Source organism: Eptesicus fuscus, chromosome 3 (genome assembly GCF_027574615.1).
Source record: "Eptesicus fuscus isolate TK198812 chromosome 3, DD_ASM_mEF_20220401, whole genome shotgun sequence".
In the NCBI taxonomy this organism is placed as follows: Eukaryota; Metazoa; Chordata; class Mammalia; order Chiroptera; family Vespertilionidae; genus Eptesicus; species Eptesicus fuscus.
This window is the reverse complement of record NC_072475.1, coordinates 29,045,072-29,070,999: the sequence shown is the minus strand read 5'-3', so window position 1 is coordinate 29,070,999 and position 25,928 is coordinate 29,045,072. Positions and strand designations below refer to the sequence as shown.

The 25,928-nt window shown below is 43.3% G+C and overlaps 1 protein-coding gene across 7 annotated transcripts in view; it reads left to right on the top strand.

The window, feature by feature from the left end:
- GOLIM4 (golgi integral membrane protein 4) overlaps nucleotides 1-21,805 on the top strand; it is a 75,884-nt gene extending 54,079 nt beyond the window's left edge. For 2 of the 7 annotated variants that reach the window (XM_028146558.2, XM_008142263.3), the window contains 8 exons: nucleotides 2,142-2,465; nucleotides 3,959-4,215; nucleotides 4,664-4,743; nucleotides 7,122-7,231; nucleotides 10,523-10,690; nucleotides 11,020-11,088; nucleotides 19,445-19,525; nucleotides 20,112-21,805. In XM_028146558.2, coding sequence (XP_028002359.2) covers nucleotides 2,142-2,465; nucleotides 3,959-4,215; nucleotides 4,664-4,743; nucleotides 7,122-7,231; nucleotides 10,523-10,690; nucleotides 11,020-11,088; nucleotides 19,445-19,525; nucleotides 20,112-20,261 — 1,239 coding nt within the window. In that variant the 3' untranslated portion in view covers nucleotides 20,262-21,805. Of the gene's footprint in view, nucleotides 1-2,141; nucleotides 2,478-3,958; nucleotides 4,216-4,663; nucleotides 4,747-7,121; nucleotides 7,232-8,754; nucleotides 8,942-10,522; nucleotides 10,691-11,019; nucleotides 11,089-19,444; nucleotides 19,526-20,111 lie in introns of those variants that run through there. The other 5 variants (XM_054713708.1, XM_054713706.1, XM_028146552.2 and 2 more) reach the window with 4 other exon arrangements.
- Nucleotides 21,806-25,928: the final 4,123 nt, after the last annotated feature.

Below are 25,928 nucleotides of genomic sequence, written 5' to 3'. Positions count from 1 at the left end.
CCTCCTCCTCCTCTTCTCCTCCTTCTTCTTTTTTTTTTTGTATTGATTTCAGAGAGGAAGGGAGAGGGAAAGATAGAAACATCACATCAATGATGAGAGAGAATCATTGATTGGCTGCCCCCTGCACGCCCCACACTGAGGATCTAGCCCGCATCCCGGGCACGTACCCTGACCAGAAATGAACCGTGACCTCCTGGCTCATAGCTGGATGCTCAACCACTGAGCCACGCTGAGGATTTGTGTTTCTGATTCAGCTGGGCTGGGAGCAGACTTTGAGAACGACTGCAATGCTTTCTGGGAAAGACACAGTGGCTCTGCCTTTCTTCATGTGGGTTTATTTGTTTGAAAGGAGCTGCCATGGCCTGAGATTTTAAGGTTTCTTGTTTTTGGAAATGACCATGGGTTTGAGTGCTAGCGTCAGGATTGACTTTTTTTGTCTTCTGGTTCTTCATGAAAACGAAGCCTTGCTTAAAACGATCTTCCAAGGAGGACCTCAAAAGTAGTGGCACCCTAATCGTTAAATCTTACACGTTGACTTTGCAGTCACAGGTGTGACAAGAAGGGACAGGGTGGTGATCTTTCCCCCGACCAAGCTGTTAACAGTGAGTGTTTGAGAAGGCTCGCCCGCGTTCCCATCGTAGAGGAGTAATTGAGTGATGGGTCTGCAGTCCCTGTGTCCTCCTGGACCCTTGTTCTCTGTCTGCGTCTCAGGTTACTACTAATTTATGAAAACACGACCAGATCCCTGGCTTGGGAATCGGTTTTATTCTCGACCCTAGTTTGGCTCGAAGTCTGTCAGATGAATTTTTTAACAACTCAGAGCTTCCGTGTTCCCACCTGTGGGTTGAAGATAGCTGTTTTCTGCCCAAACCTTTCTCACAGGGGTAGTGCGGAGATAGATGACTAAGTGTTTGAGAGCACGTAGTGTTCTTTAGAGAAATAAAACTGGGGCAGTAGTACATCACCCTTGTCAGATGTGTTGGTAAAATGTACGTCTCCAAATGTTGTCCTCAGATATCCAAGAAAGGACTTTTCTCCCAGGTTTGTTTAGTTATTTATGCAACCCAGTTTTCCACTTATATTCCTGCTACTTTATGAAGAAGCCTTCACATTTATTTCAATCATGGGAGAGCAATCTCACCAGAGAAGTTATTTTTTCTGGTGAAGAAAGAGGTGGGGAGAGGAGTGACAGATGCTCGTATTGATGTTACATCATCTCCGTTTTGCCCTCTGCTCTAAGTAATGAAGGTCATACAGAAATTTCTGAAACTTGCAGGGAAAACAGATTTAAATAAATTCCTTTTAGAAGAGGGGTGCTATTTAGACTTGTTGTTGTTAACTCAGAGTTTTCTGTATTAACAGTGCAAAATACAAAAGCCTTCCTCTGATTTACAAAGAAATACCACTTAATACATTAAAAAGGGCTATATTGTTTCTGGTGTAATGGGCACTGTTTTTAGCTAACATGGATGCCCATGAGTAAAGGCATTCTCTTTTTTTATTAGCTAATACCAAATAAACCCAACTCATCCTCTGCTTGATCTTATCCTTTCTTTTGAAATCCTTACTTAAGACAAAATTTACATGGAAGAGAAGTACGACAACGTTTCATTCCTTTAAGGTGTTTTTTTTTTTTAATATATATGTATATTTTATTGATTTTTTTACAGAGAGGAAGGGAGAGGGACAGAGAGTTAGAAATGTTGATGAGAGAGAAACATCTATCAGTTGCCTCCTGCACACCCCCACTGGGGTTGTGCCCGCAATCAAGGTACATGCCCTTGACCAGAATCGAACCTGGGACCCTTCAATCCGCAGGCCTACACTCTGTCCATTGAGCCAAGCCAGTCAGGGCTGAAGGTGTTTGGTTTTTTTTCCCTTTTTATTTTAAGGGAAAACGGAGGCTAGATTGCCGCTGAGATGCGGTCACTGACAGACTGTACTTTCAGGTTATCTGCTCTGTTCTTCCCCAGATGAAGTTTGCTTCTGCTCTCTCTATTTTATAAGTGAGCTTACGCAGTGAGAAGAGTTCACTGCAGCCATTCTTTTGAGTCAGGACTCTATACGTCTAGACTCCAGGACTGTGCCCATGCTGTAACCCCATAGACATAGTTTTAAAGGCAGGGTTGTGCTTGGCCTAGGTGTCTCGAAACAGTGATGCGTGGCAGAATCATGGAGCCGTGGCTGGAAGAACAGAGGAAACAAAACATGATCCTCCCACTCAGAAGGAGGCCGAACTTCAGGCAGCAGAGCTCAACCAGCCACAGGCGGAAGCCAGAGAGCCCGAGGGGCACCAGGTGGAAGAGGAACAGAGAAAGGCCCTGGAGGAGGAGGCGATGGAGCAGGTGGGGCAGGCGGAACGTCTGGAGGAGGAACACGACCCATCGCCAGAGGAGCAGGACCGGGAGTGGAAGGAACAGCGGGAACAGAGAGAGGATGGCAGGGAAGGGCACGCACATGCTGAGGTAGGAGCTGAGGTAGGAGCGCCTCCACTGCAGGTGGGCTCCCATTCGGTTTCCCTGCCTGGGATGGGGGCGTGGCTTTGATTTTAAAGAAAAAAGCTTCCATATATGGCAGTCTCTAAAATAAAAATGTGACTTTACCCAGTGTTATATGCACATACTTAACTTTTCCTTTGTAATGTTAAAGCAGAGCTACTTACATACCTAAGAAAACTCTTTGGAGAAAAGAGAGAGCGGCTGGTCTGTGTCTGTGCTGTGTGTCCACAGTACAGGAGGCATGTGCTCATGTCCCTTTGACAGAGCCTCAGAGATGAGCACCTGCCTGGGCACCTTCCCAGTATGTGCTCAGGTCCTGTGGTCATCTTGATTTTCTGTGATCAAAGGTCTCTTCTCCCTGCTCACCTACTCCCGGGTGTATGCTGGCTTTAGCCCATTCACCTTAAGTTATCAAAACGCTGATCACTTAAGGATACTCCACTAGGTGAGCATCTTTAACCTCAGCTCAGACTCCCACTCCCCTCTCCCATAAGTGAGATTTAGACACATCATTCATTATTTGTATAAATAGTACTTTAAACGAACTTTAAAGCAACACTGGATGCAGCTAGGTACGGTACCTTTCTTCCGCTGTTTGAGCTGATCCTCAGCAATAGGCTACCTGGCCTTAGCTAGACACCAACCACCTTTGATTTCTAACTGAAGCGGGCTTGGCCTTGAACTTTCCAAGACTTCAGGCTGCTGGAGACGTTGGGCTGAGTAGGCGTGCCAGCCTCTGTGGCTGGGCTCTGGTGATGCTGCCAACTTAGCCACAAGAACGCTCCCAGTTTGGTGTCCTTTGTGGCTTGCTTGCAAAGCAGTTCCCCTCTGTGTATGGTATCCTTGGGGATGGAGGAGAGAGGTGGAGCCTTCAGTGGGAGTAGAGTTTAAGGATCCCTGCCTGCCTTGTTGCTTTGATCAGAAGGTACTGTCTTCTCACCCATTCTTTGTTTCTTGGAATAAAATTGGTTCTCTGCTCTTGCATCCCAATCTGAAATTTCACTCTTTGGCTGCTGCTTAGCCTGTGATTGGTATAGACATTGCTAGAGTTAATTAGCATCCCTAGGTCTTTAGCCTCAAGCTCACAAATTGCCCCAATTAGTGTGAGGTCGCCAAGTTTCCGCGTATAGCAGAGCCTTTGAACATAAGTTTAATTAAGGTTCAACACTGGTTTCTCCTGGTTGTCCTCTCCCATTTGAGAGGGAGCACGCTGAAAACTGGCCTTAATGTCAGTAAATCGGGCGGAGCAGTGGCTAAGAAGCCAAGGGTGACTCACAGGGAGTTGGGAAATAGGAGTTCTGGCGCTGAGAGTGACCTTGGATGTCATGTGTAGTCACTGTTCACCTGACAGAGCGGTATTAAGGCACCAACCTGCCTCCTGAGTTTGTCATGAGAAACAAATGAAGGGAGAATTCAGAGGACCTGACGGCTTTTGCTCAACTCCAACTCGTTTTCCCCAGGTGCATCCTTCAGCAGAGCCCGTTACCAAATTCCGATCTCCGTATGAGGAGCAGCTGGAACAGCAGAGGCTGGCGGTGAGGCGCGCAGAGGAGGCCCAGAGGCTGAGACAGCACCAGGAGGCCCTGCACCAGCAGAGGCTGCAGGGACATTTGCTGAGGCAGCAACAGCAGCAGCAGCAGCTTCTGGCCCAAGAGATGGCCCGGCAGAGGCAGGCCCGGCACGAGGAGGGGCGGCCGCAGCGCCCCGAGCAGCTACGGTAGCTTCCGATGGGTGTGGATAAGCCCTCCTCTGGTTTTCAGAAGCAGATTGAAAACAGCTTCGTGCATTTGTTATCCGTGCACTTGAGGGGCTCCTATTGCTCCTGTAGCTGAGGCAGAATTAAATTCCAAATATTTAATTTTAAAAGTAACTAACATTTTGTTTTCTGCTTAAAGATGACAGTTTAGGTCTCAGAATAATCTGGCAGGTTTTGTGCCAGATTTATTTTATCATTTGAAAGGTAGTTTAGCTTTTTTAAGGTATCCTCTGAAAGTATATCTGGCATCTTTATTAAACCTAATTGCATAAGCTTTTTAAAGAAATTTGTATGGCTTCTTTAAAAAGTTGAAAAATTAGTTTATTACTGTGCTTAAAGATAAATGACTTAAGTCAAACTGTGCTACTTAATTTGTGTTGCTGAGTTCATAATGTTTGTGCCCTTGCAGGCAGCAAGCTCATTATGATGCTATGGATAATGATATTGTTCAGGGAGCAGAGGACCAGGGCATCCAAGAAGAAGAAGGAGGTGGTAAGACTTCTTAGATGATGAATGTTTTAATAAAAGCGCTTGGTAATACATATCAACTCAGAGTTCTGTGCATCTCTGAGTACATGCAAAGGAGACTTGTGTTCCGTGTATCTTTTTTTTAATCCTTCCTGTATTTTTCGTAATCCTTCCTGAGTTTTTCTTAATCCTTCCAAACAGTGCACATTAGTAGCCAAAATTGCCCAAGATACCGCTTCCTCTGCAACATTTTAGAGTGGGAAATAAATAGTACTTTGAGCTTTTGTACACTAAATAGTTATTTCTGACACATTATCATAAGACCATTATGCTCTGAGAAACGTCTTCATTTTCTCCTTACCTTGGAGGCTTTTGGATCATGGCCTGAAAAGTTTTCAAAAATTAAGTCAATAGTAGCTTTCCTTTATAGTGTGCCCCTAGTATGTAATTTATCCAATATTGCTCTCCCTGACAATAGAACTGGAAAGTAACTCTCTCTCTGACAACACTAACACTTAGATATGTATTCTTTCTAAAGTCTAAAGGAAGGTGATTACCCAAACTCCCTCTATAGCCTGTTCTCATAGTTTATAGCCCTTATAGTCAGGAAATTGTTTTCCTTATGTCAGCACTTTAAGCTTTTTTTTTGTTCTATTATCAGTAAGACTAGAGAATGGTTTGTTCACTTGTTTATTTAATGAGTCCTTGGGTGCACTTGACACCTGATGGTAAATTATCCTGCATCTTTATTTCCTATATAGGTCAAATACTCTTTGTATTCTTAACCTTTCCTCTCATAGCTTACTTAAAAAGTTACTTGTGCCCTAGCTGGTTTGGCTCAGTGGACAGAGCGTCAGCCTGCAGACTGAAGGGTCCTGGGTTCAGTTCTAGTCAAGGGCACATGCGTGGGTTGCAGGCTCAATCCCTAGTAGGGGGCGTGCAGGAGGCAGCCGGTCAGTGATTCTCTCTCATCATTGATGTTTCTGTCTCTCTTTCTCTCCCTTCCTCTCTGAAATCAATTTAAAAAAATCCTATCTAATAAAGATGGAATATGCTAATTGACTTTCACACCCTCAAAGATGGCGGCACCCACAGCCAATAAGGAGAGAATATACAAATTGACTGCCATGCCCTCAAAGATGATGGCACCCACAGCCACAATATGGCAGCGCCCAGTCCCCTCAGCCCCGCCTGGGCAGCAGGCACATGGCAAGGCCGGGCCCACCCTCAGGCGTGTCTGCCTCTGGAGTCCCCCCAGTCCCCTCAGCCCCCCAGCTGCTCAGGATCGGCCCAAGGCACAGGCAAGCCTCGGATGGCGGCTGTCCAGCTTCCCAGGGCCACCCAAGGCTCAGGTAACAAGGGCCGGCTGAGGCTAGCGCTGCCGGCAGTGGCAACAGCAGAGGTGTGATGGGGGCATCACCTTCCTCTGATCTCCGGGTTGCCTCCCGCCCCTGAGGACTCCAGGACTGTGAGAGGGGGCAGGCCGGGCTGAGAGACCGACCCCCCTCCAGTGCATGAATTTTCATGCACTGGGCCTCTAGTAAATAAATAGAAAACTTATTTGTTCTCTTTGTGCTCTAATCTAAATTCTCTTTATCAAAACATTTTCTTCCAAAGCAGCAAGTAAATGTCTGTGAGGATAATGTGGATGTATCTGTGTTATGGTGTGGTGTCAGAAAGCACAGGATGGGAAGTGTTTGTTTTTTCGTTCCACACATGGGTTGTGTTTTCCTTTACTTCCTGAAACAGTGTCAATTTCTACTTTTGGTACCTTGACATTTCCCCTGATATTAACCAAAAATTAGTTGGTAATTTTAGCAATGTCCAGTTGACTGGGCTTTCTTTGAGAGAGTTTTGATTATTGATTTGTTTTGCAAAATGGAATGGGAATGGGGGTGAGAAATTGCAGTTTCTGTTATAAATATTTGTTTCAGAGACTTAGAATGGTGCCACTCACCCACCTGATCTGCTTAGACACACAGTCTGGGAAAAAGACATGGCGTTATTCGGAAAAGCTGGGAAGTACGTCTTACTTTGTGTGTTTTTTTTAAATATATATTTTTTTTATTTCAGAGAGGAAGGGAGAGAGAGAAGAGATAGAAACATCAGTGATGAGAGAGAATCATTGCTCGGCTGCCTCCTGCACGCCCCACACGGGATCGAACCCATAACCTGGGCATGTGCCCTGACCGGAAATCGAACCATCATAGGTTCATAGGTCGATGCTCATCCACTGAGCCAAGCCAGTGAGAAGTACCCCTTACTTTGAATTAAACTCACAGGAGGAAGAGATTGGGTGAAATGGTCTCTGGAAAAGCCTCCTGGTGGCTTTTGTTTAGTGAAAGGAAAGCATCCTGTCTGATTCGTCTTGGCTCATGTCAGTTCCTTTGATTTGCCAGCCTATGAGAGAGACAACCAGCACCAAGATGAGGCAGAGGAGGACCCAGGGAACGGCCACGCGCCCCGAGGACAGGGCCTCCAGGAAGCGGACCCAGACTCTGAGGCAGACGTAAGTGTCCTCTCTTCTGGGCGTGACTCTTGGAAACTCCCAGGCAGAAAGGGAGCTGGCAGGTTTGCCGCACGCCCAGCCTCTGGCTCCAGATACACCTGTTATTCCATCAGCACAGGAGGAGGGCAGCTTGCATCATACGATAGAGCAAAGTTGTTAACTGTACACCATGGAGGGGCTGTGTGTGATGAAAATGGGTTAAAGTTTGCTCTGGGAAAACACCAAAGGATTCTTTCCCTGATGAATAAATGAAAATTTAAAAATATATAAAATAAAAAGCAAAATTGAAAGGCATTGAAAGATGTGGTAATCTGGAAAGATAGGGGGAAAAGTCAAGTGTGGGAGCTGGAGAGGGAACCAGAGAAAGGAAATGAGCTATCATTGAGCTTGGGGAGCATCTGCTAGGGTGATATGTATGTCAGTGACCATTTTCATAAATACATGGATAAGCAGGTGTGATTCGAGAAGTGAAAAACGTTGCGCAAGTACCGTGGTGCTATACTGCGTTTACCAAGAGAGGACCAAGACTGCAGTTCAGCTGGGTTGTTGTCTGGGGCCTTGGCCTTGCCTGTGAGTACAGAGAACAAATGCTGGAGGGGCGTGTTCTTGTGCTTATGTGTCAGTGCTTTTGGCAACTTACTGTAGCTCTCCTGTCCTCTTTTGCTAGGAAACCAACCACCGTGTTTATAAAATTTAGTCTGTGCTGTCCCATGGGCCCTGTTTATATTGACCCCGTAGGTTGAAAAAAGGCTCCCCATGCCTCCTTGATTATCGTCGAGAGCGTCCTCCCCCTGATGGCTGCCTAAAGCCACCGTGGTGGAAATGGCTTTCACACTCGACTTGCACGGAGAGATGGCAAAACACATTTGCCTGCCAGCCCTGGAATTAGCATTTTGAAAGAATGCCCCAGGAAACCCTAGCCCTGAAGTATTTTCAGGAAAGAGCAGGAGCTGGAGAGAGCAGAGAGTCTGAGAGAGCGGGAGAGTCTGAGAGAGCTGGAATGTGAACGAGCAAGGGAGTGAGTGTGCAAAAGCCGAGAGTGTGCCTGAGAGGGATGAGGGGGAAGGGAGGGGCGGAGTATCCAGTCAGTGGCATCCGGAGGATGTTGAGTGCTTTGGTGACTTACAGTCTTTTGCTCTGTTGTCATCAGTTTGTTTGATCTGGGGAACACACAGGAAACATTCGCCTCTCTTCTCCACCGTGCCTTCTTTGAATTAGAAATTGTTAGCCTGATTGTCCCTCTTTTTGTCTTACCTATTTCATTTATTTTTTTTCTTTAATGATTTTCTTACAATTGCATTTGACACACAATATTATATTAGTTTCAGGTGTACAACATAGTGATTAGACATTTACATAACGTATGAAGTGATCACCCTGATAAATCCAGTACCCATCTGACACGATACATAGTTATTACAATATTAGTGACTATCTTCCCCATGCTGTACTTTACATCCCCACTACTCTTCTGTAACTATCAATTTGTACTTCTTAATTCCTTCGCCTTTTTCCATCTTTAGGGAGGTGTAATTGATCATCTAGTTATTTTATTAGGATCCTAGAGGCCCAATGCACGAAATTCGTGCAAGAGTAGGCCTTCCTTCCCCCGGCTGCTGGCACCTGCTTCCCTCTGGCACCTGGGACCCAGTCTTCCCTCTCAGCCTGGCTTCATCCGGAAGGTCATCTGGAAGGACGTCTTGGTCTAATTAGCACATTACGATTTTATTATTATGGATAACAACCAGGCCTGCTCAACCTTACTCATTACTTGAGCAGAGTTGGAGCTAGTGTGTATTTTTTATTAACTTTTGCAAAAGGTTTGCTATTTTTTTCTGAAGAGAATGTGTGACATTTTTTTCTGTTTCCACATGAATTATTGATCATGCACAAAAAGAAACCCATATGACAAGAGATGGTGGAGTACCTGGGGTGTAGTGTGCAGGCGGTGATCTCTCGGTCTCTCTCTTCCCAAGACGAGTGTCATTTGCACTTGAATGAAGTGCATAGCTGGGATATACCGATGACAGTGCAGCGGAGACTGCAGTGAGCTCTCCAGCATGCCCAGGGCTCTGAAGTGGATTGAAGTCGAGTCTGTCTGGAGAACGCCACTAGAGAGGAAATCCTCCTGTGAGGCACCTCCGTCTCCAGAGCATTTGCTGCTTCAGTCAAGTGTCCAATTGATGACACTGGAGTGATGGGGAAGCCGCGCACGCACCGCCTTTCTGCCCAGCTCAGGCTCTAAAATCGGAACCTTTATGAGGCCGTGTATTATTTTGAAAGGCGCTTTGGGAACTTAAGTGGAAAACCGAGATAATGTTAAAGTTGGTAATATGAAGGCAGTTTGTTGAACACAGGAACTGAGAACTACTTGGGAGGCAGGGTGGGTTGGGGGAGATAGTTTTCAAAACATGTTGCCAAGGATGGCTTAGCTCGGTTCTCATTGTCCTGTCTCTGGCCAGTGCAACGTCTCTCAGGATCCTGACAGTGTTCGTTGTAAAGAAATGTCATCTGTACTGGAAACTGATCATTGACTTTTTAAAAAAATATATATATATATGTATATTTTAAAAAATCTTTATTGTTGAAAGTATGACAGATATCCCCTTTTTTTCCTCATTGACCTCTTCCAGCCTGCCCCTACCCCCCACCCCAGGCCTTTACCACACGATTGTCTGTGTCCATGGGTTATGCATATATGCACACACATTCATTGGTTGATCCCTTTGATCATAATAGAGGTGATCATTTACTTTTGAATTAGCCCTCTTCCTGCCTTCTTTGTAGCCTCTTCTTGGGTCCTTTCCGGTGTGGGCTTTCTTTCTCTTCAGCTGCTTTCTCACCCACTTACCTGGACAAAGTTGCTTTGAAGGAAAGCTTGTCTGTATCAAAATCAGCACACCAGTGAATGAAATCACCATTTGCCCATCTAAACCTTCCCTGTTAATTATTTCTCCTACTTGGTCTTTTGGTTTTTATTGACTGTTTTTCTGGTGTCTATTTTGTGATGCTCCCATTACTTGTGATAGTAAAGTGTTGAGGACCCATTTGGAATCCCTTAGAGAAGAGAAGTGCCAATCATATTTCATTCTGATTCCTCAGCCTCTGACAGACAACGCGGGAGTTGTATCTTCTGACGGTGGGGTGTGTACTTGTGTGTCTTGGCACGGTTAGATCTGAGCAACCCTCTGAAGGACCATTTCATTTTCTGCCCGCGTGTGGCCTTTCAAATGAAATTAAACTTGATCCCGGGTTTTGAAGTGGAGGTTGCTTTTCATTAAAATTTTACAGAGGGCAGCTGTGGAGGACATCAACCCCGCGGATGACCCTAACAATCAAGGCGAAGACGAATTTGAGGAGGCCGAGCAAGCGAGAGAAGAAAATCTGCCAGATGAAAATGAAGAGCAAAAGCAAAGGCATCAAAAGCAAGGGAACGCGGAAATGGAGGAGCATTTGGTGGTAAGCAGAGGCCGTTCTGGGGGGGGGGTGGCTCCTGGGTATTTGAATAAATGGCTCGTTTATGCAACAGATGAGTCATGACCTATGTTGACAGAAGGTTCGTCTCTTTGGCTGGTTTTCAGGCCGCTGTATGAAATGATGTGTCTGCACTCAGAGAGAGGGGGTGACGGATGGCCTGGGCTTTGTGTTGGGAACGATTACTCATTATTTCCTGGCCACTGATGCAGGGAAAGCCCGCTGTTCATGGCAGCGTGCTTGTTCTTTGTCCCAGAGTATCGTAAAGCACATCCCTGACTTTCAGTGACCCGAGCCTCCCCTTTGTGTCACAGATGGCGGGAAATCCAGATCAGCAGGAGGATAATGTGGACGAGCAGTACCAGGAGGAGGGCGAGGAGGAGGTAGGAAGGCGGAATGCAGGGGACTGACTGCACTCACCCTCACCAAACCTCAGCAGCATTGGTTTTGATACGCCTTTTTCCAGAAATGTTTATGGAAAGACTTGGGCAGGATAAGAAAGGGGGTTTCAAGAGGAAATGGCCCATGGCAGTGGACACACTGGTTAGAAGGTAACGATAGCAGGAGAATAGAATCCCTTCTACCTGGTTCTCAAGAAGACATCTGGCCTTCCAGGAACAGTGGACTTGGGTATAGTTGGTCTCTGTAAGGTTATTTCCTGCTGTATCTGTCCCTCATGAAAGAGAAGAGCAGTGTTCCGCACACTGAGGAGGGAGTCTGCACGAACCCCGCAGCTTTCTCTATAGACATTGCATACTGCCTGCTACCTGGGTGCCCCATAGGGTCTGTCGGAATAGGCTTCACACCCTGCAGGTATTTACAATAAATGTATGGGCTCGGGCTCTCCTTTTAGCTTTTTCCCTCCCAAGAATTCGGTATCTTAATTACATTTTACAGTAAAGAAAAGGAAAATTATGTAAGGAACTCAGTTGAGTAAAATGCATTTGGGTAGAAATTCTTCACCATTCATTTCAGTTTGCTTTTTTATTGTAAATTTCTGGCATATTCTTGTCAGGTTTAGAGCATCGTGGGGCCACATTTGTGTAAGTGACTGCTGAGTGCTGCTGGTTGTAACCGCTTTGTCCCAGCACTTCACTGTCTGGACACCTGACGCTCTGTACTTGGGAACATGGTAGGGAGGAGGCCAAAGCCCCATGTTCAGTCTCTCCCTGGACCAGTGAAGGTGTCTCTCAGCCAGGTGCCTAGCTACTGTGTGGCTTTGGCCGAAAGGAGATGAGAGGATGGACAAGTGGCAGCCTGAACAACCCATTCCCCCAACCCCACCCATGGACGTGCTGAGAACACCTGTGCTGCTGCCCTCACTGCACAGTTACCCTGAAACCCTGCTCAGAACATCTGTCCTGCTGCTCTCAGTGCACAGTTACCCCCGAGACCCTGCTCAGAACATCTGTCCTGCTGCCCTCAGTGCACAGTTACCCCTGAGACCCTGCTCAGAACATCTGTCCTGCTGCCCTCAGTGCACAGTTACCCCTGAGACCCTGCTCAGAACATCTGTCCTGCTGTTCTCAGTGCACAGTTACCCCCGAGACCCTGCTCAGAACATCTGTCCTGCTGTTCTCAGTGCACAGTTATTAGCCCTGAGACCCTGCTCAGAACATCTGTCCTGCTGCCCTCAGTGCACAGTTACCCCTGAGACCCTGCTCAGAACATCCTCAGTGCACAGTTATTACCCCTGAGACCCTGCTCAGAACATCTGTCCTGCTGCCCTCAGTGCACAGTTATTACCCCCGAGACCCTGCTCAGAACATCTGTCCTGCTGCCCTCAGTGCACAGTTATTACCCCTGAGACCCTGCTCAGAACATCTGTCCTGCTGCCCTCAGTGCACAGTTATTACCCCTGAGACCCTGCTCAGAACATCTGTCCTGCTGCCCTCAGTGCACAGTTACCCCTGAGACCCTGCTCAGAACATCTGTCCTGCTGTTCTCAGTGCACAGTTACCCCTGAGACCCTGCTCAGAACATCTGTCCTGCTGCCCTCAGTGCACAGTTATTACCCCTGAGACCCTGCTCAGAACATCTGTCCTGCTGCCCTCAGTGCACAGTTACCCCCGAGACCCTGCTCAGATCATCTGTCCTGCTGCCCTCAGTGCACAGTTATCCCTGAGACCCTGCTCAGAACATCTGTCCTGCTGTTCTCAGTGCACAGTTATCCCTGAGACCCTGCTCAGAACATCTGTCCTGCTGCCCTCAGTGCACAGTTACCCCTGAGACCCTGCTCAGAACATCTGTCCTGCTGCCCTCAGTGCACAGTTACCCCTGAGACCCTGCTCAGAACACCTGTCCTGCTGCCCTCAGTGCTCAGTTACCCCTGAGACCCTGCTCAGAACATCTGTCCTGCTGCCCTCAGTGCACAGTTACCCCCGAGACCCTGCTCAGAACATCTGTCCTGCTGCCCTCAGTGCACAGTTATTACCCCCGAAACCCTGCTCAGAACACCTGTGCTGCTGCCCTCACATACACAGTTCCCTTGACTAAGTCTACTTTGTCATGTTTGTTCCATTTGTCAGCTTTTAGAGCTAATGCTGAAATTTGGGCTTATGCCAAGAAAACAAAAGGATGTCGCTCTTTATAGCTGTTGGCAACATACATCTCTAGTCACATGCACTCGAACTGGCTTGATCTTTTCATTTTCTCTTTTCTCACCCTGCTGTTCCTCCTGATGTGTCTTATCAGAAAAGAGCATTAAAGAAACTCGCAGCCTTGAATATTAAGGCATTTGGCAAGATAGATACTATCTGGACTTCTCTTGTAACAGGATGTCTAGACTAATATTACTTTATTTCATTATGGCATATTCCTGGAATCTTTGAGGGATTAAAAGAGAAGCAATTCACCTTGGCTTTTTAAAAAAAATTCAGAGGGTAAACATAAAATTTTAATCAGTATTTGGTGATGATTTTTTGCTTCTATATTATGTCAGTTAAGGTGGAGAGAGAATCCTGTGATCCAAGAAGGATCAAGGTTAGAAAGAGAAGACTGACAGACACAAGGAGGCGGGGGAGGGGGGAGGAGGGGGACCAGGCAGAGGTCAGTGCCTCACCCTCGGCAGCCCCTCCCTCAGGCCCAGACTCTTTCTTCTGGGTGCAGAGCTGCCAGCGCCCTTTTCCTCTCTGCACCGAGCCAGGCCCTGCTTCTCATTGGCCAGTTCCTTGCCCAGGTCTCCTGTGTTTGGCATCTGCATCCCCACTTTCTAACCCGCTGTTGCCTAGGCTCCAGGTTGCCACACCCTCTCCTTTAGGATGTTGCCTCGTGAACTCTGAGGAAGCCCAGTGTGCCTTTCTTCTTCCCTGGGTAACTTTCCTCCCTGCCCTTGAGCGTCCCTTGTCCAGGCTGTGTTGTCTTTTCCTCGTGGTTCCTGAGCTGATGATTATTGGATCTATCACCTCCTCCAGTTGGTCACTGTTCTTCCCTTGAGGGGGGGCAGAGAACAGTGGTTCCCCAATACCAGTCAAGGACGAGTAACAGTCAGAGACAAAGATCTCAGCAGGCAGGAGCAAAGTGAGAAAAATAAAGAGGACTGCAGAATGGGAGAATGCATGTTGTGTTGCTTATAAGTGACTGTGTATGTGACACTGTTTGTGGGGCACAAGGGAAACCATAGGACACTGGGTAGTGTACTTTGCTGTTGTCACCATCTAGCCTCAGGGTCTCCTAGCTGCCCCACCGACCCCTGGGATGTGCGGCTCACTGCTCTCGTGGGATTCCTCCTTCCGGAGGAAGTGCATCTTGCTAGGGCAATACCTGTTCAGAGGTGCAGTCTATGTCAGATTTGTGCCTTGACCTCTGAGAGTAGAGAACCCCAAACCAGTGTGATTTTAGGAAATTTGCACCGTTCCCGCCTTCTTTTGTCTGAATGCAGCCGTGTCAGTCACCCTTCAAAGACAGAAAAATGATGGTTATTGACAGAATTCATTGTTTATTGTTTAGGATTAAGTGGAAGACATTTACATGGTGATCCCATCCTCTTGTTGCTTACTTCCCAGATTTTTTTAAATCTATTTATGAGAAACGACAAATTATGACATTACCCAAAAACATACTCTGGGTGCTTTAAAATTAAGTGCTCAAAAAAATAAAGTAGGTTGAATGACTGCTTGACACTCTGAGTGCTCAGTTTCCCCAATGTAACTGGGAATGGATTGATCTGAACACTCACAAGAGTGTAAGCACAAGGTTATGTGGCGCCGTCAATGGTGGGCTGTGAGCCACCACATCAAGAAGCTGCCCATCCGGCAGAAAGGCTTCTGTTGAGTATACTCAGCAAGCAGTGGTGCCCATCACTGTGGCTGACATTGCTGAAGGCCTTTCCTCGGTCACATTCCATCCACCTGTTTGGATCCTAGCATTCTCAACTACTTACAGTTCAGCCTTCTGATTCCTTGCTCATCCCATTACATCTTTGATGTGTCAAAGAAAGGTGTTAATACATCCAGGGATAGGGTCAGCGTAGCTAACCAAAACCCACTTCAGACTCTGTAGACTTGCTTTTTAAAAATGTTTAATGTTTTAAAAAGTTTTTTTAAAATTGATTTTTAGAAAGGGAGAGAGAGAGAAACATCGATCAGCTGACTCCCACACGCCTCCTACCAGGGATCAAGGCCTCCACCCAAGAATGGAACCAGCCACCTTTTGGTTCACAGAACAACACCCAACCAACTGAGCCCCACTGGCCAGGGCACTCGACCTGTTTGTTTTGGCTATTGATTAAATTTTGCCACATCACATAGGGATCATTTCTAAAAGGCTTAAAACACCAGAGTTCAGTGAACAAAAATGAGGAATGAGGAGCAGCGTTGGGAAATCTCTAACAAAACGTTTGCATCAGCTTTAACAGGATGCTAAAGAGGGCCTAATGTGGAAGACATAATTGGTGTGTCTACATGTAAAAAAGTACTAACATTTGGCTTCTGAACTAGATTCATTGATTTAGACTAATGGTTATTAGTCTAAGCATATTTTAAAATTAGAAACTCTATATCATTTTTTTTTTCTTTTTCAGTAATGCCTCTAAGATGAATTTGAATTAATTATGCCCCAAACATGAAGAATATATTACTAGGATAATAGGGTATATCTATAAATCTGAAAAATTAGAACATTTTCATTTGTGGGCTCCCTAAATTAAAGACTAATTTCATTCCGTACTTCCCTCCTCATATTATATTGACATCTGGTAAACAGCCTACATTTCTACAACATCTCAAGAGAAGAGAAGAAAGACTCATAAAAAGGGTGTTTATCATTCTAGCCGGAGACATTCTAGCCAGTATTCATGTCACTCGAACGAGTGGCTCTTAGTCTTTGCTGTGGCTAAGAATCACCTTGGAGAGTGTGTGAAAAATACAAATACTTGGTTAGACCTTACTCTTGGAGATTTTGATCTTATCTATGGTACACCCTAGAAGGCAGAGTTGTACACGAGCCCCCGGCTGCTGCTGATTCAGCGGCACACTATTTAGAGCCACAGTCCTAGGACAGATGGTAGCAGGTAGACTGTGGGAAGTCTGAAACTCCTGTGCAAAATGATGTGTATCTATACCCATTTGCTAACAACTTTCTTACCAAAGTCTTAAAAGGATCCATGACTTCCCTTCCCCCCCCCCCCCCCCCACACACAAAAATGACAAAGATTTTATCCAACCTTTTCATTTTACAGATAAGAAATTTGAGTTGCAGAGAGGGTAGCTAAAATATTGAAGGTCACACAGTTTGTTATTGTTAGAACCATGATTAGAACACACTGAGGTCTGCTTTTAAGGCTGCCATAATTAAGTATATACAGCATGCAATTACGCAGGTAACTAAAATTGATATGGTCAAGTTCTTCTTTATAGAAGTCAGTGAATACAGAATGAATGATAGAATTATAAAGTCACCATTTCTGTAAGCCCTAATTAAAACAATTGATTTAAGACTAATCATCAATGGTTGATATCACTAGATGAATGGAAGTCCTGGAATTTTACCATGAAGGGATCAGGCTGTCACCATCGGGCTCACTGAACAATCTTAGCCGCACTGAAAGTGGGACAGACATTATGTACCTCCCGATGTGATGCAAATAGGAATTCTACAGCATCCCTTTGAAAAACCCTTGCTTTGCAAATTGAGTCTGAATTCATCCAAGCCTTAAGCTAACTTGCTTTTATAAGAAATGTCAGGGCTAAAGGAATGAGTTAAGTATTGCCTTAAAAAAGCAAGTAAGTCCAGAAAATGGGTCTTTCTATAGAACAACGAATCAGTAACATTGATTCATTGAGGAAAAAAGAGAGGAACAGCATCTAAGTGACCTGAGGCCTTTGTTTGGATGATGACTAGAACAAACCAACTGTTAATAGACATTTGTAAGACAATCAGGAAGATGTAAGTAATGACTAGACACTAGATGATACCATACACTCATTTATGGGGGGGAAGGGTTGTTTATCAGGTGAGGATATTTTTCCATTGATTTTTAGAGAAAGTGGAAGGGAGGGGGAGAGATACAGAGAAAGATCGATGTAAGAGAGACACATCTTGACCGTAATCAAACCCGGGACTCTTCAGTCCACAAGCCGACACTATCCACTGAGCCAAACGGGCTAGCAGGTGTTTTAAAGGCATTATGGTTATATAAGAAAAGTCCATTGTTTTTAGAGATATATATATACTGAGATGTGTAGGGGTGAAATTATATGATGTCTAAAAACGTTGAAGAATAATTCATCACAAAATAAAGAAAAGCAATAGGTGATGCAGGTGTGGCAACGTTGAGATGATTTTTGAAACTTGCTGATGACTATTAAGAGTTCATGAAACTTTCTTTGCGTGTGCTTGAAAATTTTTATAATAAAAACAAATGGCCTCGTTGTTTATACAGCCAGGAGAGTTTCGGAAACAAGGTTTTTGTCCAGGTTTGTCTGACTCCACAGTCTGTGTTAGGGGTTGGCAAACTACTGGCCTCAGCCTGTTTTGTAAATGAGGTCTTAGGGGAACACAGCCATGATTTTTTATTTGCTTATTGTCAGAGGCTGCCTCTGCACTCCAGTGGTGGAGCTGGGTAGTTGCTACACGGTATGGCCGAGAAAGCTGAATATTTACTATCTGGACCTTTACAGAAAAAGTGTGCCCACCCTGATTTACATATTCTTTCCACCATAGTGTAGTTTCCTCCCAGTCCCAACTAAGCCATGTTATTTTTCACTAGTATATTTTCATTATTATGGCTATAGAAGACATATATCTAATCACTGAAATTGACCAGGACATTTTAGCAATTTAACGATGTTTCAATTAGTGAGACCTTAATGTAATCTGAAATAAGTGCTTCATCGTTTTCATCCCATTGTCCTGGGGAATGTTGTTAATGAGGTTCTGTGACTAAGGGCAGAACAATGTCAGGGACCACAGCTAGAGCCTGCTGGTGCAACGTGTATCTAGCTCACCCCACCAAGACATGTGACTGTAAAAGATGTTCTATGCCTCTGTCCCCATAATGAATTTATTTTGTGCCAGTGTGAATCCAGATGGTGTTAGGCTGGTAAGAAAGGTCCATGAAGGCTGAACTCTGTCTAGGGCATCCTTGAAGGGTCATCTTTGTAGGCTCCTAACAGACCAGGTTCACTCCAAAGCTTGCCTGGTAGGGTGGGCTTTATTCCTGTTGCACCTGGGCTAAGCACCTTGGGACAGCCCTTATCTTCTTGCTCCTTAATTAGAACACCTGCCTACTTCCTTCCCTTGCCCATTTCTGGGATTTTTAACCTTTTGCACTCAGATGTCGAGTGTGACTCGACACGGTTAGCATCGGTAGCAGGAATCGAGAAAAAAGCAAGCGAGTGCAAAGTTAACACTTCCCCCCTCTGCACCAAAAGAAATATTTTTTAAAAATCGGGTCATTTTATGTGTTATTCTAGAAGACTCACTCTATAACACTGTCCTTGGAGAGAATGGGTTTTGTTTTGGTACCAGGACAGAACATGATGTTTAATGGATGATCAGCAATTTTTTGAAATGTATTCAAATGATTCATACCTTTTGGCATACACATGGTTTTCGAAACAGTTAAGTTAGAAAATATTTTCTAAGATATTTCTAACTCCTATATTTTGTGGAATGTGATCACTAAAATAGATATTATTTAGCAAAAATATTTGGATGATTTCTTTGATGTGCATTTTGAAAAAATAATTGGGATCAATGACATGACATAGTAGTGATAGTATACATAATAGAAAATTATTTAAAACATAAGTGTCATGGTAGAACACTGAAGAGATATAGGGATTTGAGGCAGTTTAATAGCTATTTTATGAAAAAATTGAAATTATTGTGTTCTGTGTTCTAGATATTTTAGACAGAAAAATTTGTTCTTAATTATAGAAATTTTTCTCTTATCTTATATGTAAGTCATAAGGTCTGTTTTCTTTGCCTTTGCAGAGCAGATATTTTTGCATTGATTCATTTATTCATTCATTCAACAGCATTTATTAAGCAATTGCAGTGAGCCAGGTATGCATCTAGGTACAGAAGACAGTTGAGTAAGATTATTTTTATAGTAGCTGTATTATCCACTTCTTCATAGGTAATAGACAAATCAAATCTTTGACTTACCTTTTTTTCAAATTTAGTTTTAGTTTAATTTTGTTGCTGCTCTTTAAATGAACTCTTTAGAAATTATAATGTGTTGTTTCAAGTGCTTAAATGATAAAAGCATCACCGAGTATCTTTGATTTGTTTTAGGTTCAGGAAGATTTGACTGAAGAGAAAAAAAGAGAATTGGAACATAATGCTGAAGAGACGTATGGTGAAAACGATGAAAATGTACGTTTAGGATGTGTATTTCTATTGCGCATGTTTGCGCATGTGTAGGAGATACCTCTATATATAGTTGGATAGATACCAGTCAGTACATCTAAGGTGCCACAGAGTTTAACAGGCTAACCTGGACCCAGGAAAATTTGTGACAATATGAAGATTAAGAAAGACTGTAGCACTGTTGCTTCTTGGAACATTTTTCTTCACTTATTTCTTTCTTCCAAAAATGAGTAACTTCTCATAATTTTTAAATTTATTTATTAATCCTCATCTAAGGATATTTTTCCCATTGATTTTTAGACAGAGTGGAAGGGAGGGGGAGAGACACAGAGAGAGAAACATTGATGTGAGAGAGACACATCGATTGGTTGCTTCCTGTTACATGCCCTGACCTGGGCGGGGATGGAGCCTGCAAACAAGGTACATGCCCTTGACCAGAATTGAACCCAGACCCTACAGTCTGCAGGCTGATGCTCTATCCACTGAGCCAAACCGGCTAGGGCATCACCTTTTGTTTTTAAAGAGGGAATTATTTATCTCACTTACTCTGTGCCCTATCTCTTAGGTGTTGTTTGTTTCTTTTAATTTTAAGGCTGATGAGAAAAACAATGATGGAGAGGAACAAGAAGTTCGAGATGACAACCACCCCAAAGGCCGAGAGGAACACTATGAGGAAGAGGAGGAGGAGGAGGAGGACGGGGCAGCTGGTGCTGAGAAATCACAGCAAAGAGCTGAAATGTAGCTGCCCCCCGCCCCCCAATTTCTCAGACAGCACTCAGCGGACAGATTCCTTACAAGCTGCTCAGAAATAAACCTGCCTACTGAACTCTAGGATATTTAATTACAAAAACTAAGAATTTAGACTTTTTTTAAACTTTTATATTAGAAATGCAAATACATTTATATAAATATATTTTAATAACCTAGGTTAGAGCTTCTTTTATATTCAAGCTAAACCCAAGCAAGAAAGAGAAATTTAGGCTCTGAATCTCTTTTTTTCCCCCCAATGATTATGTGATGTTGGAAAGGACATCGATTTTGTATATGCTTCAACTTGTTACTTTTCTATCTTCTAGTTTCCAGGTGTTATACATTGTTTGCCTTTGATAAAATACAGGATTTCAAAATAAGAAATACTGCAAAAAAAACGCTGTTCGGAATTTATGGAGAATAGCCCGTTTACTAACTGCTCCCTTTTCGAGGTTCTAGTGTATATATATAATCTGATAGACTTTTCACGCATCTGTGTTGCTGGGATAAGATTCATGTACAGAGTGACATTGTTTCCCAGACTTGTCACATCAGTTAGAAAAATATTTGGCTTTACTTAAAATCACAGCCCTTCTTCTTGAAATGAATTAAATTTAAAAGTGAGGTAGTACTAAATTCATCTGACAGTGTTCTGGACTTAGATATTTCAGTATTCAAACAAGGTATGGCACCTTAGTGTAGTAACCTTTTTGAAGGACTGACATGTTGTTTAATAACTAATTGACTGTGGATGGGTAGTGTTTTCTACATGAGCACCCATTCTATTATTTTTCCACAGCGACCTAGCAAAATTCTTGTTTCATTATCTAGTTCCCTACAGTAATAGATATTTCCCCTGTAAGCTCTATGCCTCAGTAAGTACTCTCTGATGACAAGTATTTATAAAGGCATACCAAAATGTATAATTGAATAGGATTATTTTTTAAAAACTACATGGTGAGGTACACATGGTGGTAGGATAGACCCTGATGACTTTTCTGCTCGCTGAGGTTGGGTCTCCATCATGCCCACAGAGAGGCATTTTAATGATAAGTTATAAAAATTCCTTAAAATAAAGAAGTTAAAAATAAAAATTCCCTTGGGATAGAAACATTTCAATCTTAAGCATAAAGATTTTTAGATATATAAAATCAGGTTATATAATTCATGTGTGTGGTTTTGTAATAATAATAATAAAAAACATTTCAATTTCTACTGTTGTATGAATGTAAATTTCTTTTTTAGTAACCACACTCATGTATGGTTCTGATTGTCCCAATTGAGTGATTGCGTATATATGCATAGGAATGTTTGTTCAGCTGTATTTTGGATTTTCAATAATCATAAATCAAATTTTACCTTTATGTATAAAAACCCTTTATGTAATGTAAAATGTATAATATTGTACATAATATTCAAAATACAATTATTTTGGTAAATTAGTTTGTATTTTTAATGTCCCAGTTGCAGTATTTAATTATTTGAAACATTGAAACTTGGTAAAAGTCAATAAAACTATAAAAAGAAAGTGATCAATCTTTTAAGGTATGTGAGTTTTTAATAGTTTTTTATTTTAAACATTCTTTTTCCTAAAAGGAAAAATTTAAGTGGAACCAATATACATTAATGAATTATACAATGCCTAACCTGTTATATTCTGTATCTCTTCCTCTACTTAATTGGTGTGTGATTTTTCCCTTCCTCTATCCTAAAGAAAAAGCTAAGAATTTTTATTTGAGTTAGTTCTGGGGAAGAAAAAAGAAACAGAGAAACATATGAGTGTCATGTGTGCATGCACACACACATAATAAACAGCAACAAAACCCTGTCATATGTATCCCCACTAAGAAGCAATAATCACAAACCATACTACTTACGATGGCACAAGTTATAGGGCCATTTTAGCTAATGTTTGGAAGAGAACTAATCAGCCAGAGTTAATCTACATTAATGAGATGAGCAGAAATAAATTGTCACTTGTATTTATCTTGCCAATTAATCTGTGACTTCTGGTGCAACCAATAAGTCAAAGGACTTGGTACCAGTAATCTAATCAGAAGCGGGGGAGGCACGTTTATTAGGGGCAAGTACAGGGCAGCACAAAAAAAGCTACATTAGTACAAATATAATGACTGGATAGCTGTAAGAGTGATCAAAAAAGATCTAGGAGTAAGAGTATGACCTGGCCACATGCAAGTCACAATGACTCGATTTATAAAGAAAAATTACTGACACTGAATGTCATAGAACCAGGAGTGTGTTAATAAGACCACTGTAACCCACAGTGCTCCTTTGAGGTTGATGGAGTTCCTCCCTCCCCACTCAACTGAAGGAGTTTGTTCTGTAGGATTTGACATCATTTAACGGCTTTGAGTTTTTTGTTTTGTTTTTAGTTCTTGCATTAACCTGTGGTACAACCATACCATGGCATGTTGCACAACCATTTAAAAAAAAGTGAGGTCAATTTCTATTCCCAAATCATCTTTTGTCTTCCATCATGCTATCTGTTTCTACTTTTCTTCTTACCATCCAGGCTACTCTTTCTCGTTCTTTTGTTTTTGACTTTGTTTTTTGCAGGTTTCTCTTATGCTCTCCTTAAAATATCTGTGTTCTTCAGGTTTTCCCTAGAGGTATTCTCTCTGGTTAGCCCTCTTTCCACCCATGTATTGGAGACATCTCCTAACCCTGTGGTTGGCAAACTGCGGCTCACGAGCCACATGCGGCTCTTTGGCCCCTTGAGAGTGGCCCTTCCCCAAAATACCACGGCCTGGACGAGTCTATTTTGAAGAAGTGGCGTTAGAAGAAGTTTAAGTTTAAAAAATTTGGCTCACAAAAGGAATTTCAATCGTTGTACTGTTGATATTTGGCTCTGTTGACTAATGAGTTTGCCGACCACTGTCCTAACCCACTTCCTCAGCCTAGTTTTCTGACTTGCCCTACCTCAAATTCATAATTTTCAAAGCTGAATTTGTTTTTCCAAACTAAACCCCACTTACCTTTCTAGGCTCTGTATTTCAATTCACTAAGTTTTCCAAAACAAAAGACATTTGTCCTTGAGTCTGCCTTCTCTCCTTATAGATGCCACCAAAATATTTTTAAGTTTGCCCATTTCTCTCCACTCCGCTAACCCGATTCAGGCCTCTGTTATCTTTTACCTAGACTATTGTAATAGTCCCAAACTTCTCTCCTCATTTACTTTCTCCTACCAACCTCTACAATCTGTCCTAGTGTGACCTTTCTAAAGTTACCACTAACACTACCCCATTATTGAATGATATAATAAAATTGCTATTGCATATAGAAAAAATTCCAAACTCCTTAATATAACCTACATAATTCTTCATGATCTGGCCCTATCTTACCTCTTCAGCCTTACAATTTACCATCCAAACTGAATCATAATAAATGTAACTCATCTTTGCCAAGCACATTTCTCTCTTAATATCTTAGTAAGTGACCTTGACCCCTTTCTCTGGGTGGGAAGTCAACTTGAGCAGAGCCAAAAATACTAACCACCTCCTTGGACAAAGTACTGTACTTGATCCAAGATGGACACATGACTTAATTTCTTCCCTGAGATTTTTGTTGGAGGGGAATTCTCCATGGAGTTTCTATACATCTGTGACAGCTTTTCTGCTGGGCTATCTTTTCAAGGATACTTGCCTAGCAAGCATCCAGAAGTCAAAGCTACTATCTCTTTCTGGGTTGGAGGACATATTTGTTCCCTGACGAGGATAATAAAGATAATATCTCCCTTGGGGGCAAGTGGGGACAGGTTTGCTAGCAGTCCTTTTATTAGAGGGTTCCCTAAGATTAGCGATCCTAGTTGGAACACAAGCTTAATGTGTGTGCAACATCCACTTTGAGTTCCTCACATTGTTCCCATGACACTTGGGGGCCAAGGGAAACTGATATGAACATGAAACTCGCATTGCCTGCTGTGCCATGAGAAATATTTGTCTCAGAGCCAGCAGTTGAGAGTCTTCTATCAGCACCTATGGAACTGTGGCAGGCTTAACTTGTTAGTTTGTTAATTGGGTAAAAATATCAGACTCTGCACAATTATTTCCATTTTTTTCAGGCTGGAGCACATGGAAAATAGCAGGCATCTCTCTTCTCTCTCCAATGGCAAAGCCATTGCATGCCAAGCACTAATACTTTGAGTAAATATGTACTAAATGAATATCTTACAATCCACATTTGTAAAATGAGAATGCTGATTATTTATAGATCATACAATTTTGAGTAAGTGGCAGAGCTAAAATTTCTTCCCAAGTGAATCTGATTCCAATGTTAATTCTAAATATAGCCAGAATTATATGGACCATTATTCAGTGCTACATTTTGAGTTTCATACATTAAGAAGGTGTGCTTTAAATTTTACAACAAAACACACAAATTCAATTGAAGTGTTAAAAAAAAGAAAAGAAAAGAAAAGAAAAAGCAAAGTCTCAGTCATAGGGTTTTGAGGAGAAACTAAGAAATTGGAATTATTTGACCCAAGAAATATATGGATAGAGGAAGATGTAACAGTGTATGTCTATCTTCTTTGAAGTGTCAATTGTAACATCAGGAATAAAAAAGTTTTTGAGAAAAAGGTGAAAGGAGCTGTGAAATCTAGAACATGAAACAGGATATCTCTATATATAAAAGCCTAAGCAACCTGAACGACCGCAACGACCAGAACGACTGGTCACTATGATGCACACTGACCACCAGGGGGCAGACGCTCAATGCAAGAACCACCCCCTGATGGTCCTCAGCTGACCTACTCACTCCCTCAGTAGTCCTGCAGGTCCAATCTCCAGAGAACAGGCCAGGCACTGATGGACTAGTGCCTCTGGCATGATCCTGACAGTGCTGCTGGCCTCCTGGAAGTCAGCCTCAGGCACCACAGCAGCTTCCCCTCCCTAGACGCTCTGCAAGGAAGAAACAATATAAAAATGGCCGCCAGGTGGCTCCCAATAACCAGTGCGAATGTCAGCAGGACAGATCAGGATCCTGGGCTGGCAAGGGCATCCCACCGCCTGCCAGGAGGGCCGATCGCATCCCGCTCCCTCACCCCCAACCCTCCCTTGGGACCCCATCCATGTATGAATTCGTGCACTGGGCCTCTAGTATTAAATAATCCATTCCCATTTACAAGAGGCCTGCCTAAACAGAGGAATAGATGCAATATTCTCTTCCAATTTCCTTGGATAGTGTGACCATGTGGGAGGGCCAGTTGTTATGGTGAATGAACATGGTTAGGCTATGTGCTTATCCACTGATTGTCCTCTTGTCCTAGAACCATTTCCTCTTTAGTTCTTCATGTGTAGAAAGGCCCAACCTTGTAAACACGGGGGTGACCTCCAAACCAATCATTGTACTCTGTCTTCTGGGATGTCTATGCTGAGACTGGACAAGAAATATGTTTTCTGGCTGCTCTGGGGAGGACAGGAAATGTACACCTGGAGCTGCCAGGGGTCATGCTCCCCATGACATGGGGAAAACCCAGTTGCTGCAGGAAGGAATGAAGCGGTACAAAAAGAAGGACTGCATTGCAGTCTCGGTAGAGAGGGAAAGCGGGGAGACAGAGAGGGTCATAAAGAAAGAGAGTGCTGTTGACATGCCCAGGTTCTGCTTTCCTTTTATTTTATTTGCCAAAAAACGCCCTCCT